Below are 18,350 nucleotides of genomic sequence, written 5' to 3'. Positions count from 1 at the left end.
CCAAATCCCATTGATCTAATTTTTCAAAGAGTCAAAGCCTCACAGTCCAATAGTTTCCATGTTTTCAAAGTTCTCATAGCTTTCTTAACTCCCATCATGAATAATTTGATCATTCAATGATTTTTCACTAATGTACCATTTATATAGCAAAAATTAAAAATTTTGCTGGCTTTTGTTGATCATAATAATTTTATCATTCAAGCAATCTAAGCTCTACATTACAGTCTTATGTGTTTATGGTATAACCATGCCCGTTTTTAAGGAAACAACTTATCATAACTGCTCATTATTCTATCCAACATATCATATCGATTACCTGGGATCTTTTACTCCGCAAGGTAGCCAGAGCCAGCCAGTTTTTCATTAAACAGGCTGTCAAAATGTTAGTTTGGTATGAGAAAGAATGTTTTGTAAATTAAAAATATAAAATTGGTGTTGAAAGCTTGAGATTTGTAATCATCCTGCTATAGCATACAAATAAGTAATGTCAGCACTAGAGAAATGGAGGAATAGTACTTGATCTTTACTACATAGTTTAGCTGAAATTGAGTTCCTTTACCATTTTGTCGACGACGAAAACTGTGGTACTTCTTAACTCTTGATGTTTTCGAGTGTAAATGATATAAGCATAACCCAAAAGCCAAACAAACAAGCAATCCAGCTAATGTAATCCCAACAATCGCTGCTTTTGACATTCCATTGGTCTTTCCTACAGAACCAAGTTTAAACTTAACAGTAAGATCACAGTTTTTTTTAATTTATACCGTTACTCATCAAAATTATCACCTCCAAAAATATAATAAATAAGCTATGCCTGTGTCTCGTTTATAGGAAGATCAATAGTGGTGAACATAAATGATTGGTCAAACTAAAGAATTTAGCATGTGCTGATTTAGAGAAAAAGGACTTTGGCACTCTCAATGTTTTTATATTCTCAGAGTCAGATCTCTGTGTTTTTGGTGAAAGCTTGGCCAGAGACCAACGTTGAGCTAGGATTTTCCTCGACTCAGCATCAACAGATCAGCTCAATCACAGAGAACGAAACTACGTGGTGTCTTTGCAGCCGAACAAGATCAAGCAAGGCGTGAAAAAAAACTAGGCCACAGACCCGGAAAAAAACACTACAATGTCGAAAAAAGGTCCGAGCAACATGAAAAAATCTTTAGCAAGGCGTGCAGGCGGAGCCAGGTAAGGACCAAGGGAATATATGCCCCACTGAACTTTTGAAAATTAAATTTGTTACGCATACTTTTACCAATTTTTAGCCTAAAACTTACTGATTTTTTTTTGTTTGGATATATATGACTCATGATAAAAAAAAATTCTTACACACCCACTACAAAGTTCAGAATAAGTATTTTTACATCAAATTTGCCCCTCTAACTGCAAATCCTGGCTCGCCATAGCGCTTCAAGTCTGATGAGCAAAAATAAAAAATAAAAAAGTCTTCATAACCATCTCATTCTCCTCAACTCAAATTATCTCTTAGCTGTTAGTAAGCACACTTTTTTTTTTTTTTTTTTTTTTTTTTTAAATCTCCCTTAATTTATAATTTTCCATTACAGTAAATAAATAAAATCATGAAAAAAACTACTGCTTTTTCTCACAAAAAATTTCACAACTTCAAAACAAAATCTAGAACTTTGTTTGACTCAATTAATAAGCCTTTAAAGATGACCTTTTCGTTGTTCTACTGGCCTGTGGGCCGCGGCGGCGGCAGTGGTAATTCAAGTACATCAGCGGAGCGATTAGTGTCGTTCTCGTAAAACGGGTGAAACTGATACCTAACGGCACAGCTGGGTAACAAAACTCTACCACCTAGTTTTCCCGCGCAACATATAGACAGACGTTCAATAGCCTCAGCGAGGCACGCCGTACAATCACCACCGGAAAGATCTGGAGTGCACTGCATGAGGCTGTATATGGTCTCAAAATCGGTGAATTCGATCTCTTTGGTCAGGAAACGCTTGGCCGAATTCTCGACTTCCCTCGAAGACTCGTCCATCAGTTTCTCGAGCCGCTTTCGAAAACCCTCCTTTGCGTTCACTTTCACTTCCTCGTCCATTACCAGGAACACTCCGGGTCTGTAGCTCACCGTGTCGAAGAACGAGCGGTCTGAGAATCGCAACACGCACTCGTACCACAGCACCAAATCGGCCTCGACTGGACATCTTTTCGTTGCGTCTTTTATGCCGAACGAGACGCAGTCCTTGCAAACGGTCGCGTTGATGTGTCCGCCGCAGAGATAGCTTCCATATACCGTTGCGTTTCCATGGCCTGTGATCTTTTTGTAGAACTCATTTCCTCGGCTTGCTTCCGAGGAGAGGTTGGAGAGAAGGCTGTCGAGATTGGAGCGGTACACGGTTTTCGGAGAGAGTGTGGTCACGTTTGGGCAGGCGTGGTGTAGATAGGTAGGTTCGATAAAAGACTCGGTGAGGATCGCAAAGGAGGTTAGAACGGAGAGGATAACAGTTGTGTTACTGCTTAACCAAGTCATTGGAAACTTAGAGAAAAGCTTCCGTTTCAGCATTGGTGGCTGAATAATAATGAAGCACGCTTTGAAAAGTCTACCGAGGGACTCCGATAGTTACATCTTGTCTATTCATATTACTATCATCTTTGGAAAGTAAATTAGTCAGCAAGAATACTTATTCACAGCATTAGCCTTAATAAGCTAAAAAGGAAAGAAAATATAATAATTGATCATAAAGCCAGGGAAGTTTTATCAGAAAAGAGTTTTAATTTTTTTTATTTATTTATGTTTTTTCTTGAATATTATAACGGGTGGCACATAAAAAGGCATGAAAAAAAAAAAAAAAACTGTAGGTTAATGATGATCTGCTATGTACTAATTGATGTTGCAAAGAAAAATCCAAGTAATGAGCTGCTATGTACTATGTACTAGTCTGATGGTTACAACTTACACTCATAGCTGTAATAGTTGACTGATTATGATAGCATGGCCCGGCAGTTTGACTCGGTATTTGGAGAAAATAAATCAAAGAAAAAAAAAAGAATTGGTCCTGCAGTTAGACTAGAGCCATTGGTTGAGAATTGTATCGATAAAAATAAAAGTGATGAGTATCTTTGGGATTTTTTAGATGTTATTCAGTCTTTTCAGTAGTTGAACTTGAAAGCCGAACGCTTTGCCATTTGACATATCAATTACTGCTCTGTCTCCGTTTAATCGAATTTCAATTGATCCGATATGTTCAAAGGACCAGTGCTAAATAAGTGGAGCTCATTTTTTCAAGGCTATCTACTTGTTCATACCAAAGTTGACCTACTTCGTCCCTCGTAGCACATCAACACCATCTCAAATCTGATTTCGGATATAATGGCTTATGTGGTTGGTAACATTATTTCTCGTTTATCACTATCCGTAGTAGTTTTCCCATTGTTATTTGGGCTTATTTATTATTCCATCCTTCTTGTGGTATCTATAATTAACGACCACATTACTCCATGATCCATCCATTAATGTACTCAATCTAGAACTCAAGTAATTCAATTATTCGTAGACAATCTATATATAAAATTAAAAAAGATTCAACAACATGTAATAATTTTCCAAGTATCCTAATTATTTCAGCAAACATATATTGATGAACAAGTGGACATAATTTCAAAAATGACACAAGTTAATGACAACGTTAATTATGTATAAGAAAACTAAATAAATTAGAGTAAAACAAAATTTCAGTCCAAGGTAACACCTTATGTAAATCCTCATCGAGGACTAAAGGTAGAAACTGTCAAACCATTGTCTGAGCCCTCGGCACAAGCAGAGTCTTGAAGATGGTGATTATTTCCAAGTTTTCCGACAGAGAAAGCTGGTCGTTCGGGTACCGGAAGACTAATGGTGTCTGTAGTCAACATAAGAACCATAAACGACATGGTTGGCCTATTATACCCATCTTCCTGAACGCAAAGTAATCCGATATGAACATATCTTATGAACTCATTTGGTTGGAACGAGTCTATCAGAGATAGATCCATTAAATCCAAACAACGTCCTTCATTCCATAGCTGCCAAGCCTAAATTGTCAAGAAAATAAGAGTAAACTAATAAGATATAAGTCTGTTAACTTGTATATCTAGGCAATAAACTTACATATGCAAGAAGGCTGGGTGCTAATTTTGTGAGATGAAATCCGGAGTTCTTTTTACCACTGAGGATTTCAAGCAAAATTACGCCAAAACTAAACGCATCTGACTTCACCGAATATAATCCCTCCATCGCGTATTCTGGGGCCATGTAACCGCTGTACCAAAATTAAATGATTCAATTACTAATTTCTATCAATTTAAATGAATATAGAAAAAACCAATTAAGATTTGCATCAAAATGCATCTTTCTTTTAATCTTTATTTACTCGTTGGTAATACAGATATGTAGTGCGAAATTTCATACCGAAGAATTTATCAAATTAATACTTACTAAGTACCGACGATTCTCTTGGTGTTCCCTTGGATTTCATCAATGTTAACCATTTTAGCCATACCAAAATCTGATATTTTTGGTTGCATATCTCCATCTAACAAGACATTACTCGCTTTAAGGTCGCGGTGTATAACCCTAAGACGAGAATCTTCATGAAGATACATGATTCCTCGAGCGATGCCAATTATTATCTTACAACGAGTTTGCCAATCCATTAATCTTTGCTTTTCAACATCTGCCACAGAAAAATATATTTAATAAAGGATCAAGATATAATTGATGCCAAACAACTAAATGAAGGCATACCGAAGAGAATGTAGTCGAGGCTTTTGTTGGGCACAAATTCGTAGATAAGAAGTGTTTCCCCTTCTTCCAAGCAAAACCCTAAAAGCCTCACTAAGTTTCTGTGCTGTAGCTTGGCCACCAAGGCAACTTCATTTTTGAATTCTTTTTCACCTTGTCCAGAACTTTTTGATAGTCTCTTTACTGCTATTTCCTGACCTTCTGCAAGTACCCCCTGGAAAAAAAAAAAGAAGACATATCAAGGTAATAAATCTTGCAGTATGATTAACTAGATTATCACTGTTCCATGATTTATGCCTACCTTGTACACTTCACCAAATCCTCCTTCGCCAAGCTTGTTCTCTATAGAGAAGTTTCTAGTGGCAATTTGTATAGTTTCCAAATTGAATTTTAACGACTCTATTCCGGTATCTGTAACAACAAAGATATAACTCTTAAAGACCTTGTATTCTTTTTTCTCCTAGTTACCGTTGTTAAACCCAAAATTTAAATAGGTCAAACTCAATAACTCAAGTTAATATGATGACTCAAAAGACCCAATGAACTAAATGCCATTGATCAAATCTCTTAAAGAGACCAAGCCCCACAATCCAATATTTCCATAATATTAAAACTCCAATTCACTAATAAAAATAAAATAAAATAAAAACTCCCATCAAAATAATTTTACATTTACAGAGAACTTTATATTAGCAAAGAAGTGATTTGAAGACTGGAGTCAAATACTCAATATTTTAGCTGAAGTTTAGATTCCTTACAGTCCAATAATTTCCATGTTTTCAAAGTTCTCGTAGTTTTCTTAACTCCCATCATGAATAATTTGATCATTCAATGATTTTACACTACCATTTATATAGCAAAAAAATAATAATTTTGCTGGCTTTTGTATCATAATAATTTTATCATTCAAGCAATCTAAACTCTACATTACAGTCTTATGTGTTTATGGTATAAACTCATGTCAAAATGTTAGTTTGGTATGAGAAAGAATGTTTTGTAAATTAAAAATATAAAATTGGTGTTGAAAGCTTGAGATTTGTAATAATCATGCTACAGCATACAAATAAGTAATGTCAGCACTAGAGAAATGATGGAACAATACTTGATCTTTACTATATAGTTTATTAGCTGAAGTTGAGTTCCTTTACCGTTTTGTCGACGAAGACTGTGGTACTTCTTAACTCTTGATGTTTTCGAGTGTAAATGATATAAGCATAACCCAAAAGCCAAACAAACAAGTAATCCAGCTAATGTAATCCCAACAATCGCTGCTTTTGACATTCCATTGGTCTTTCCTACAGAACCAAGTTTAAACTTACATTAAGATCACAGTTTTATTAATTTATACCGTTACTCATCAAAATTATCACCTCCAAAAAATATATTAAATAAGCTATGCCTGTGTCTCGTTTAGATGAAGATCAATAGTGGTGAACATAAATGATTGGTCAAACTAAAGAATTTAGCGTGTGCTGATTTAGAGAAAAAGGACTTCGGCACTCTCAATGTTTTTATATTCTCAGAGTCAGATCTCTGTGTCTTTGGTGAAAGTTGGCCAGAGACCAACGTTGAGCTAGGCTTTTCCTCGACGCAGCATCAACAGATCAGCTCAATCACAAAGAACGAAACTGCGTGGTGTCTTGGCAGCCGAACTAGATCAAGCAAGGCGTGAAGAAAAACTAGGCCACAGACCCGGAAAAAAAACTACAACGTCGAAAAAAGTCTGAGCGACACGAAAATATCTCTAGAACAATTAAATTTGTTACGCATACTTTTACCAATTTTTAGCCTAAAACTTACTGATTTTTTTTTTTTTTGGGTATATATGTATAATTTTTTTTTTTTTTTTTTTTTAAATCTCCCTTAATTAAAATTTCCATTACAGCAAATAAATAAAATCATGAAAAAAACTACTGCTTTTTCTCACAAAACATTTCACAACTTCAAAACGCAATCTAGAACTTTGTTTGACTCAATTAATAAGCCTTAAAAGATAACCTTTTCGTTGTTCTACTGACCTGTGGGGCGCGGCGGTGGCGGCGGTAGTTCAAGTACATCAGCGGAGCGATTAGTGTCGTTCTCGTGAAACGGGTAAAACTGATACCTAACGGCACAGCTGGGTAACAAAACTCTACCACCCAGTTTTCCTGCGCAACATATCGACAGACGTTCGATAGCCTCAGCGAGGCACGCCGTACAATCACCACCGGAAAGATCCGGAGTGCACTGCATGAGGCTGTATATGGTCTCAAAATCGGTGAATTCGATCTCTTTGGTCAGGAAACGCTTGGCCGAATTCTCGACTTCCCTCGAAGACTCGTCCATCAGTTTCTCGAGCCGCTTTCGAAAATCCTCCTTTGCGTTCACTTTCACTTCCTCGTCCATTATCAGGAACACTCCGGGTCTGTAGCTCACCGTGTCGAAGAACGAGCGGTTTGAGAATCGCAACACACACTCGTCGTACCACAGCACCATATCGGCCTCGACTGGACATCTTTTCGTTGCGTCTTTTGCCCCGAACGACACGCAGTCCTTGCAAACGGTCGCGTTGACGTGTCCGCCGCAGAGATAGCTTCCGTAGACCGTTGCGTTTCCATGGCCTGTGATCTTTTTGTAGAACTCGTGTCCTCGGCTTGCTTCCGAGGAGAGGTTGGAGAGAAGACTGTCGAGATTGGAGCGGTACACGGTTTTCGGAGAGAGTGTGGTCACGTTTGGGCAGTCGTGGTGTAGATAGGTAGGTTCGATAAAAGACTCGGTGAGGATCGCAAAGGAGGTTAGAACGGAGAGGATAACAGTTGTGTTACTGCTTAACCAAGTCATTGGAAACTTAGAGAAAAGCTTCCGTTTGAGCATTGGTAGCTGATTAATAATGAAGCACGCTTTGAAAAGTCTACCGAGGGACTCGCAAACGCAACAATACTTTTTTAATAATAATGTATGCATCGTAATTCATTCCAAACTATCTTCCGAGATATTATATACTTGTTGAATTAATCAATTCATACGACTCGCCATAATAAGATAAAAGAGAAATAAAAGATAATTGCGAGTTGCGACTACGTCCGAATGCTTTTTGAAGCTGTAAAGTATAAAGCCAAGACGTATCACACAGATTTTAATGTTTTCTTGAATATTACAACGAGTGACACTGGCACATAAGTATCTCAATCTAGAAAGAGTTATATATAAAATAAAAAAAAAATAAAACTGTAGCAGTTGGTGTAACAAATCAATTCTAACTTTTACTGTTTTCTTAAACATAATAAGGTCGAGTGAAACAAATGTGATTCCAGTCTTAACACTATCATATCATTCAGGAAGTAGCAACCGGCGTGGACTAGGTCAAAATGAGCTGCTTTTCCGTTCAGCTTAGTGGGTCAATTGACAAATTTATGATGGTTACACTTATAGGTGTAATACTCGTCTATTTATGATCGAATGGCCCGGCAGTTTGACTCGGTGCCCATGGGTTGAAAAGTCGTCACAAGGTTATTCGCAGAAATGCGACGACCATCTTGTGACGATGTTATTCTCTTTCTTGAGTTAATGGCGGCAATAACAAAACAAAAATACGTCACAAGGGTCAGCACAAGCAAGTCTTCAAGATGATGATTATTTCCAAGTTTCCCGACGGAGAAAGCTGGTCGTTCAGGTACCGGAAGACTAGTCTCTGTTGTCAACATAAGAATCACAAATGACATGGTTGGCCTATTTAACATAAGAATCACAACGTATTCCAATATGAATATATCTTATGAACTCATTTGGTTGGAATGAGTCTTACAACGAGTTTGCCAATAATCCAACTCTATACTTATCCTTACCGCTCTTGTTTTGGTCTACATAATATTTTCCTTCTTCACACTTCTGATCTCTTATTTTGCCATAGTTTAGATGTTTGATTCTCACAACAAGCTAAGCATATTAAAACAACGACTGGCTCAAAATAACGCACACAAAAAAGCCATTAAACTTCCAGTAATTAGAGAGAGAGAAAAAAAAATCAAAACTTCAAATTCCTAGTTTGCCTTTGAGAGGGAAGCTTTTGAGGACTCTAATGGCGGGGATTAGGGGAGATACGGCGGTCTGGATGAGAGGGAATTGAGTGAGGACGTTACTGGACTCCGTCGAAGAGAGGGTAGAAGTAACAGACGGCGGAGATTAATCGGTCGCCGTCAAATTCCTAGTGTGGTTCTTGTTATAGACGCCATTGATGAGAGTGAAGTGATGAAACTCGAACTCTGCTGAAATGGAATATATCTTTATTTTTTTAATTATATATAAAGAAATATTGTTTTTTTATGAAATTTGTCTTGGATTTTCTAGTTGTCGTTTTTCTGTTATTTTTTTTGTCGTTTGACATTTTATTAATGTCGTTTTATTTTATTGTCGTTTCCACTGTATGATGTCGTTTAAAATCTGTTTGATACTGTTGTCGTCGTCATTTGCATTAAATGATGTCGTTTCCTTGTCATATCGTTGGATTTATTACTGTCGTTTTTGTTTGTATTATGAGATGTCGTTTTTACTATAACGTGTCGTTTTATTTTCTGTGTAATATTTTCCTAGAATTTTTAATTGTCGTTTTTACTGTTATTTTTGTCGTTTGTCGTTTTAATACTGTTGCATTTTATTATACGTTGCTGTCGTTTGATTCTATGTTGATACTATTTTCTGTTATTTTTCTTGTCGTTTGATGTATTACTGTCGTTTAGCTTTTTATTATACGATGTCGTTTTTACTATAGAGTGTCGTTTTTATTTTCTGTTTGATACTATTATATATGATGGGCCAATTGGGCCTCGACTATGTCAGCCCAGAATATAAGCTATCAGCTCGATGTGGAGCGGGTAATTAATCTCAACCGTACATATCCTAAGGAATCGTCTGATAAATGCGATAATTTAATGCAAGCACGGCAAGGTTTCACAAAATTCTAAACTCACCCCGGTGAATTCACATATCTACATTTCTACGGAAAATATAGAAAGACCGAAAAACCTAGAATCTTCCATGAAGATTTGAAGTCCCCATTAATTTTCTTCACAATTCCTAGATAGCTCTCGAATCGCGGGACCTGGGATTGGCAATTCCAGAGCTTTTCCTTTCAGTTCTGACCTCGTTTATCCGATATCTTCCAACAGGTTCGTGAATTCTTCTAGTTCTTTTATTGAATCCAATTTTATTTTCTCCGATCGTAGAAAACCTCTTCAAATAATTTGATATACTTCATAGTCTTAATGCTTATCTGAATCAATTGCTTGAGGATTTTTTTTTTTAATATTTTTTTTTACTTTATAATTGTTGAAAAATGCGTTAAGGTTCATCACCTAGAATCATCATCGCTGAACATTGTAAGATTCGATCATATCACGGCATTTAATTTCCTGATCGCACGAGAAATTATAGGAAAAAAATCGCTGAAAAACACAGTCAAACTCCACGAAATGGATTGAAAAGCATTCAATTGTTTAGTATCGCTTCGTTTCCTTTCGTATCTGCTCTGTGGCCTCTTATTTCTTCTGCGATTTAGCGTTCCTGCTTTCTACCCATTCGCAGAGGCAAAAAAAAAATCAAGAAAAATGTCAAGCGAGTTCGGAGAATCGACGAGCTTCCCGCCCCAACAACAAAGCCCGTCGATCTCCGGCAACAGCGGTTCAAACGACGCCGGAGATTTCGAGTGCAACATCTGCTTCGATCTGGCGCAAGACCCGATCGTGACTCTGTGCGGCCACCTGTTTTGCTGGCCGTGCCTCTACAGGTGGCTCCACCACCACTCTCACTCCCAAGAATGCCCGGTCTGCAAAGCCATAGTCCAAGAGGACAGACTAGTCCCTCTCTACGGCCGCGGCAAAACCCAGTCCGACCCGCGCTCCAAGTCCTACCCCGGGATTGAAATCCCTCACCGACCCGCCGGCCAGAGACCCCAGACCGCGCCCCAAGACCCGAACCCGAACCCGAACCAGAACCCGTTTGGGAACTACGGGTTCGGCTTCATGGGCGGGTTCGTTCCGATGGCTAGCGCGAGGATCGGGAACTTCACGCTCTCCACGGCCTTTGGCGGGCTTATTCCGTCGCTGTTCAACGTTCAGCTCCACGGGTTTCCTGATCCGACGGTGTACGGTTCGGCATCGGGGTATCCTTACGGGTTCCACTCATTCCACGGTGGACACGCCCACGGGTTTCCGCAGCCCGCGGGGCGGGCCCACCAGGCCGACACGGTGTTGAAGAATCTGCTTATGGTGATCGGGGTCTTCGTCGTCATCGCGCTGCTTTTTTGGTAAATGTAATTAAATAAATCATAAATAAAAAAAGAGTCCCTCTTTTTTTACATTTTTTTTTGTTTAGATGTTTCTACTTACTAAGCTTCTTGGTGGTATTTAGAACTTTGTCTACCTGTACATAATGTTTCCATGGTGTTTTTATTGTTTGTTTGTGGCCTTATCAATTGTATTATTAGCATCTGCATGGAACCTTGTGTGTGAGTGTTATTTTTGGGGAATAAATGGCTTTTCAATTCACGAGCTTCATAATAGCACTTCAGTCCATTTTTTTGGGTCTTTTAACATGTGTTAGCATGTTCTAGTAGCTGTGTTCATGGGTTCTGTTCTTTGACTGAAGCATCGTGCGTTTGAATCTTCTTTGTTGACTTTTTATTAGGCCTTCCTAGTTGACTAAATATCTGCTTTCTTTTTTTTTTCTCGATGCATACGTGTTGTTAAATGCAATCTTAATGCATTTATTTGCTGATTCTGGGCCACCATATTGGTGGGTGAAAGACTTTAAGCAAAAGAGATTACCTCTCAAGCAATTTTAGGTCCTGCCCAACTACCCAATCAGAGATATTAATAATTGGAAAATTTATGAGTCGACACTTATGTTCACATTACGAAGATATTTCAAGACCATAAAGTTTCTAATATATTGGTATATCATACATATTTATAAAGTTTCGGGGACTTTTTGGTTTGGTAGCGCCACTATGGAGAGAAGGATCTTTAGGGGGATCAACTTGTTTATTTGCAGCATGATTTTGGTTTTAACTTTTACGGACAAGAGCGTTTGAACTTTGAATTTTGGCGCTTTGCTTGTGCATATACAAATTTACAAGTCATTTACAGTTGGCTACTTGTAATCTTGTATATGGAAAAAGATATGCCCTTTTGGTGTATCTTTTTTATGCTTCTCTGTGTCACGTAAGAACAAAAGTGACGAAGTTATATAATTAAGGGAAAATATCAACAGTATCCCTCGTGTTTAATCGAAATGCGAGATTTATCCCCTCTATTTCTAGAAATATCAGACATATCCCTTCAGTTTAATATAAATGACATATACATCCCCTAAAAAAATGTTATATTACAAATATCACCCTTTTTCGTTTATTTTTTACAAAAAAATAATTTGAACTCCCCAAAATACCCTTAATGAAATAATTTTATTTTCTATACTATATACAAAAAGTTTAAATTAAAAAATTTCTTTATAAAAAGTTAAGGATTTTTTTTATAAAGAGAGATTTTGATTTTTTCTTTAATAAAATAGTAAATAAATATTTATTCTATTAAGGGTATTTTGGGGAGTTCAAATTATTTTTTTTTGTAAACAATAAACGAAAAGGGTGATATTTGTAATATAACATTTTTTAGGGGAAGGTATATGTCATTTATATTAAATTAAAGGGATATGTCTGATATTTCTAAAAATAGAGTGGATAAATCTCGCAATTCGATTAAACACGAGGATAGTATTGATATTTTCCCTATAATTAAATCTGAGGGGTATAGAAAGAGACACAAATAGGACAATATCTCACCTCTTGCATTTGGCGGTTCAATTTTTTTTATTTTTTATTTTTATTTTATTTTATTTTTACTTTGCCGACAAATGGTTCATTACCTGTTTGTAAAGTGAGTCAAAGTTTCACTCACCACTTATGGCTGCCAATTTTGTTTTTCCCCTCTCCCAGTACCTATTTATTTGTATTCGTATTTGTAGCTCAATACAATGTCTAGATTCATTAATTGTTAAATTTATTTTAAGAAGTTAAAGTTTTTGTTAGACAGCAACTACAATGTGTTAGAGTGATTAGAATATACACATAAATTTTAATACTTCTAATTTTTTTATTTATAAATTATAATTTTATATACGACTTCATTGTGAACAAACTAGCACTATTATCAGCTTAATATTTAGTTCTTTTTAATGTGAATCCGTTTAAAGCATTGTAATAAACAATTAATAAAAATTGGTTGTGGTAGACCGGCCAATCTTTTATGTCCGATATATTAACTTGAAAAGTAAATGAAATTAAAAATAATTTTTTTCGTTCTTTATACTATGCATTATTTTATTACGGCGGTAATAGCTTATTGCATTTCTTTTTGTATATCTATGCTTCTCCTTGTGGTTTTCTGCTATTCATATGCTTGTGGTTTTCTGCTATTCATATGATCAAGACAGTATTGTTGAGATTAAAGTTAAAAAGTTAATACACCAGATATTTTCTTCTAATTTTTTTCATTTAAAAGCAACAAACTTTTTTAAGTGAAATTTAATTTAAGTCGTGATACGACCTCACATTAAGGACGTGGATGTAAGTATTAATCAACTACTTGAGCTACCTAATATTGTTGAAAGCAACGACGTTGATAGCGCCGAGAAAGAACAAGGGAAATTTCGTAATATGATAATTTCCCAATAGAACTTCCACAGTCTGAGCTCTGCTCTGTTTATGGTTTATGTAATGTGAATTCAGTTTACATGTCCTTGTCGTTTAAGACTGTTTCAAAGACGAGGAATTTCACCGCTTTTACAGCATGGCATATAACAAATTTGAAATATTTTCGTCCAAAGCTTTTACAGCAAAAGAACATAACTTGTCGTGATCATATATTATCCAGCATCAAATGTTCATGAACAAATCAACCATCGATCATTCTTAAACCACCTTTCGACACACACTCAACTCTCCCTCCGAGTGAACTATTATCATTTAATCAACCCTAGCAAGCTTTTCATCCCAAATGAAAATAAGCCGGCCAAAGAAATCCGAGTCTTGTTCCCACTCCCACATGCATGTCGTCAATTATATATATATATATATATATATATATATATATATATATATATCTAATGATTTCATATAGATAAAATACATATAGCATGTCTGGTGGCTTATTAAACCTTGCAACTTGTTGAAATCTTGTAAGGACTGAAAGTTTAATTAGTCTTTGATATATACCAATTACTAGGTTTTAAGAAAAGAACTTGGGACCATTTTGAAACCTTCAGTCATTAAGTTACACCAACTACGTACTATAGGTGTGTTCACTCTTGCTGTTACCTTTTTGGTTGGTCACTCATTCAACATATTGATGATATTTAGACAACACAACATGATGGTTATGTTAATAGCCTAATGGGTAGTATGGTTTAAAACTACCCATCAGGCTTCTCAAATTATGCCTCAGACAACTCAATTTTTGTGTTGAAGTTTGGTGGTATATTTTTACTTGCTTAGTATAGGGAGAATTTGACTTTGTGAGCAAGATCATAGGCGAGCCCAACACTCAATAGGGTATGAAAAACTTTTGTACGGATTGGTAGTTATTATTTGTTTTCAAGCTACAAGATGTTCAGACCAAGCTCATACAAACCAAGTACATTGGTGACCTTCTCGTGAGAGCCAACATGACAATGTCAAAACCAGCCCCACAAACAATTTGTCGAAATAAAATATATATTCTTGGTGATAGTGCAAATCATTGGTCTGCCTGGAAGAAACTCTTGAGATACTTATAAAGGCACAAGGCCCCTTGGTTTAGTTTTCAACTCCATGCAACTAGATTTTAGCTGGACACACAATTTTGATCTTAGAAAAATTCTTTATATTTTGGGTCTTAGTTGTTTGAAGCCCGAATAATTATCGATTCTTTGTCCTTTGATCTAAGAAGCCAGAATTTTAGAGTCCGAATTAGGAAGCACATTTTCTAGAAACATATTTTAGAGAATTTTTATCAACAATCGGACCTTGACAATTGTCGCATCTAAAAGCATTTTTTGTCCTAGTGATCTAGAGTTTTTCTTAGAAAGTCCATATAGTTTTCCAGAAGATAAGAATTAGTTTAAACTTGTGATAAAATTATAAAACGAAAGTTATAGCCATTGAAATAGTGATTGCGAAATCACAACTACTGTGTTATGCCCCTAGTAGAAAAATAAGAGTCGAATAGAAGTATACTGTCAAATAGAAGTAACGTATTCTTCTAATCCCCTAAAAGAAGAATAAAAGAAGAAGAAAAAAAGAGGGGTAACCGCTCTTAACTGTTAACCAAAAATTTGGATTAAGATAAATAAATTTTTAAAATAAGACATTTTAGGTTATTTGGACAAGAAATATGAGTTGGATGAAGTTGACTTAGATTAAAAACTATATATATTTAAAGGCAAGGCAAACCAAATTTTCATCTCTGGGTCAATCGTGACTGGTGATAGATTAACAATCAATGGTGAAGTAATCTGAGAACCGCATTGAATTATTCTTTGATGTCACTGAGTGGAGGCTTGAGGCACTCAATGAATGTCATGGATTTAGGGTGATTGAGTGAATTTATCACCGATAGAATTTATCACATATATATATATATATATATGTATATATATATATGTGTGTGTGTGTGTGTATTTCATGTTGATTTAAATGAACCTTCGTACAAAAGCTATACTAATAATGTCCGGAAGATATTAACATTTTTCTTTTTCCGTATTTCTTGAATATCAATAACAAAAGAATCCTACTAACGTCTAATTAGCTTTGACGATTTTTAACCAACTGAGCCGACTCTTTTACTGATGTGGATGACATGTCACACCTATAATAGAAATTATGGCCATTTTTTTCTTCTTCATCGTCTTCTTCTTTTCTGATTTTAAATCAATGTGATTGTGAACTCGATTTATAAAATTGAAATAATATAAAAAGAATTTAAGCCATTAAATGAGCAAAGGACTAGTTATCTTCTAGTAGTTCAATATAGAGCACTGATCAGCGGAATGGAATATTGAATAGTCAAAGTTGAATTATGTAAATATTATTTGTCAGATAGTGTCTTTTCTCCCCGATGACACAGCAAACAATTAATTTCTTAAACACGTTACACGTACTGTCAATTTCGTACATATACATATATATATAGCTATAATAAATATTCAAAACTACGTGTGCGAAACTACGTACATAAGCTAAGACAACGAGTTTGCCTTCCTAAACTGATGTGTCGGTGATGCCCATACGTTGAATTCTCGCTTTCAATTCCACATGTAGTACTTATAAACGGAGTTTTTTTTTTATTTACTTAATTTAATAAATATATACAATGATTTTTGTACAGACCTTTTCGCAGAATATTAGAAAAAGAAAATATTATATAGAGGACACAGACAAACTAGGAATGTGAAGCATACGACGATATTATCATGGGTTTAAGTAAACGTGGCCTAACGGTAGCGGGACGGGACGGAATCCCCACTACCGTTAGACACAGTAACGGAAGCGGGACTCCCGTTACCGAAATAGTAACGGGGCGGGAGTCCCGTTATCTTGACTAACGGGACGCGGTGGTCCCGTTAGTCCGGCCGTTTTATTTTTTGTCGAAAAAAAAGAGTCGTTTTATTTTTTACCGTTTGAATATAGCCGTTGGTGGCTATTTCGGCCGAATTTTTAATTTTTTTTAATCCATTTATTTCTAAAATCTATAAATACCCCTCATTTCATTCATTTTCTTCACATATTTATCTCAAACTCTCTCAATCTCAATCTCAAACTCTCAAGCTCTCAATATCAATTTTCCATGGCATCTTCATCTCACAACCGAGGAGGTCGAAGGGGAAGAGCTTCCTGAGGTCAACAAATGCATCGATTTGAAGAAAATTTGTTGCACTTGTCTCAAAACGCCCCCGACCTAAACACCGAATACAGTTTCGATCCAAATTATGTTGCTCCTACTTTCACCCATTTTGAATTCACCGAAATTCCAAACACCCAAGTGCCATACTACCCTCAAATGGATCCCGAGCAAGCCTATCAAGCTCAAATTCCGCCATTCGAAGTGGCTTATGAAGCATTTCAAGAATACGAGCAACATATGCGTGAATCCCAAAATCCAAATGAAGAAGAAGATGACGATGAAACCCAAAATCCAAATGAAGAAGAGAAGGAGGAGGAAGAAGAAGACCTACCACCACCTCCACCTCAACGTCGAAGTCAAAGTCTAAGCGATCCTGCCGTTAGTGTGCCACGACCTCGGCAACGTGAACAACAAGAGGAGACACAACAACGACGACAACGACGAGCATGAAAACAACAACAACAACAACCACCTCAACAACAACAACAATCACCTCAACACGTTCTTTAAAGAGAAGACTGCGAACGACGAAAAAGCCGAAAAATGTCACAATTGTGACAAAATGTCACAATTGTGGCAAAACCGTTTAAGCCATCAAGGTTAGCACTCTTCTTCTTTTTTTAACTCTTTCGCCGTCAATTAATAGATTTATAATTAAAGCAACTAAGTTTTCTCTTAATTTGTTGTGTAATTAAGTTACATTTTCATTCTTCGTATCAGCAACGTTTTATATAATTACGTTCATATTTTAGATAACGAACATCCGCATATGGCCAGAACATGCTTCAATATACTTGTATATTTCAATATGATATGTTATATTAACAGGATAAGATATTAAATGTGTGTTTCGAATTGTTTTTCAGTTTAACATATCATAACTAAAAAATTTATGTGGTTGAACATTTTATTATTGGATTTTTTTACGTACGTGTTTACTAAAACTCTCAAATAACAAATATTATTTATTTAAACGTTATAAATTAAAACTAATCCAAAATCATATTATACGAATAATTCCTCCATCGTGACGGATCAAGTGATTGGTTATTTTGGCAACATTTTTGTTCCCAAAAACATAACTAGGAATCTTAATATCATGCTTTCATAGTATTTTTTTACGTAGCCAATAAGAATAATATGTTAAGAATTACAACAAGGCGTGATAGAGAAGAAGCATGATGAATATATTGAGCAACAAAAATAAAGGAAGAAAAGAATGTATAAATGATGATGAGCAAACATATATAGAGAGAAGAAAGTATTTCATATTTGTTATAGCGGCTTTACGATTTAGCCATGTGTACAATCACATGGTTACCTCAATTTCAATAACAAATCACAATGATAGAGATCAGCCTACCTGATGGATAAATGCAGGTTTTGGGGTGGAAAGGGAGGTGTATTTCTAGACTATTATGTTTCATGGACCAAAAAATAAAAATTTAAATAAAATGGATGAGTCTATGTAGGGCATGTGGATGAGTCTATGTAGGGCATGTTATCTGCACATGCCATTTAATGATGTGCGTGTTCAACATATATACATAGATATATATATAGTATTTAAAATTCAAGTAATTTCTTGAAATTTCAATCTTTGGATCTAATAAGATTAAAGATCCCACGTCAAAAAAAATGAATGATATAGCAGTAGGTTAATTCTCTCTTTGATACTAGATCCAAAAATA

General features: G+C 35.9%; 2 protein-coding genes and 1 pseudogene across 2 annotated transcripts; 1 reads left to right on the top strand and 2 right to left on the bottom strand.

Moving 5' to 3' along the window:
- Positions 1 to 1,543: 1,543 nt before the first annotated feature.
- Positions 1,544 to 2,530, bottom strand: LOC149399478 (cysteine-rich receptor-like protein kinase 25 pseudogene; annotated as a pseudogene).
- A 1,072-nt stretch (positions 2,531 to 3,602) lies between these two features.
- LOC149399477 (cysteine-rich receptor-like protein kinase 25) lies at positions 3,603 to 7,590 on the bottom strand. The gene is made up of 7 exons (XM_089613486.1): positions 6,766 to 7,590; positions 5,896 to 6,042; positions 5,049 to 5,158; positions 4,751 to 4,961; positions 4,442 to 4,679; positions 4,115 to 4,265; positions 3,603 to 4,038 (listed from the first exon to the last, which is right to left on the bottom strand). The coding sequence occupies exons 1-7, from the start codon at positions 7,565 to 7,567 to the stop codon at positions 3,730 to 3,732; spliced, it is 1,968 nt and encodes a 655-aa protein (XP_089469612.1). The 5' UTR covers positions 7,568 to 7,590; the 3' UTR covers positions 3,603 to 3,729.
- A 2,056-nt stretch (positions 7,591 to 9,646) lies between these two features.
- Positions 9,647 to 11,273, top strand: LOC149399476 (RING/U-box superfamily protein). Its single transcript, XM_089613520.1, has 2 exons — positions 9,647 to 9,891; positions 10,307 to 11,273. Exon 2 carries the CDS (start codon positions 10,330 to 10,332, stop codon positions 11,029 to 11,031), a length of 702 nt encoding a protein of 233 aa, XP_089469646.1. The 5' UTR covers positions 9,647 to 9,891; positions 10,307 to 10,329; the 3' UTR covers positions 11,032 to 11,273.
- Positions 11,274 to 18,350: the final 7,077 nt, after the last annotated feature.

The sequence above is a fragment of the Urtica dioica genome, chromosome 4 (genome assembly GCF_054948205.1).
Source record: "Urtica dioica subsp. dioica isolate 48M chromosome 4, U.dioica_male_clone48M_v1_H2, whole genome shotgun sequence".
Taxonomy (NCBI): domain Eukaryota; kingdom Viridiplantae; phylum Streptophyta; class Magnoliopsida; order Rosales; family Urticaceae; genus Urtica; species Urtica dioica.
The sequence above is the reverse complement of the archived record's forward strand: the minus strand, read 5'-3'. Positions and strand labels throughout refer to the sequence as shown.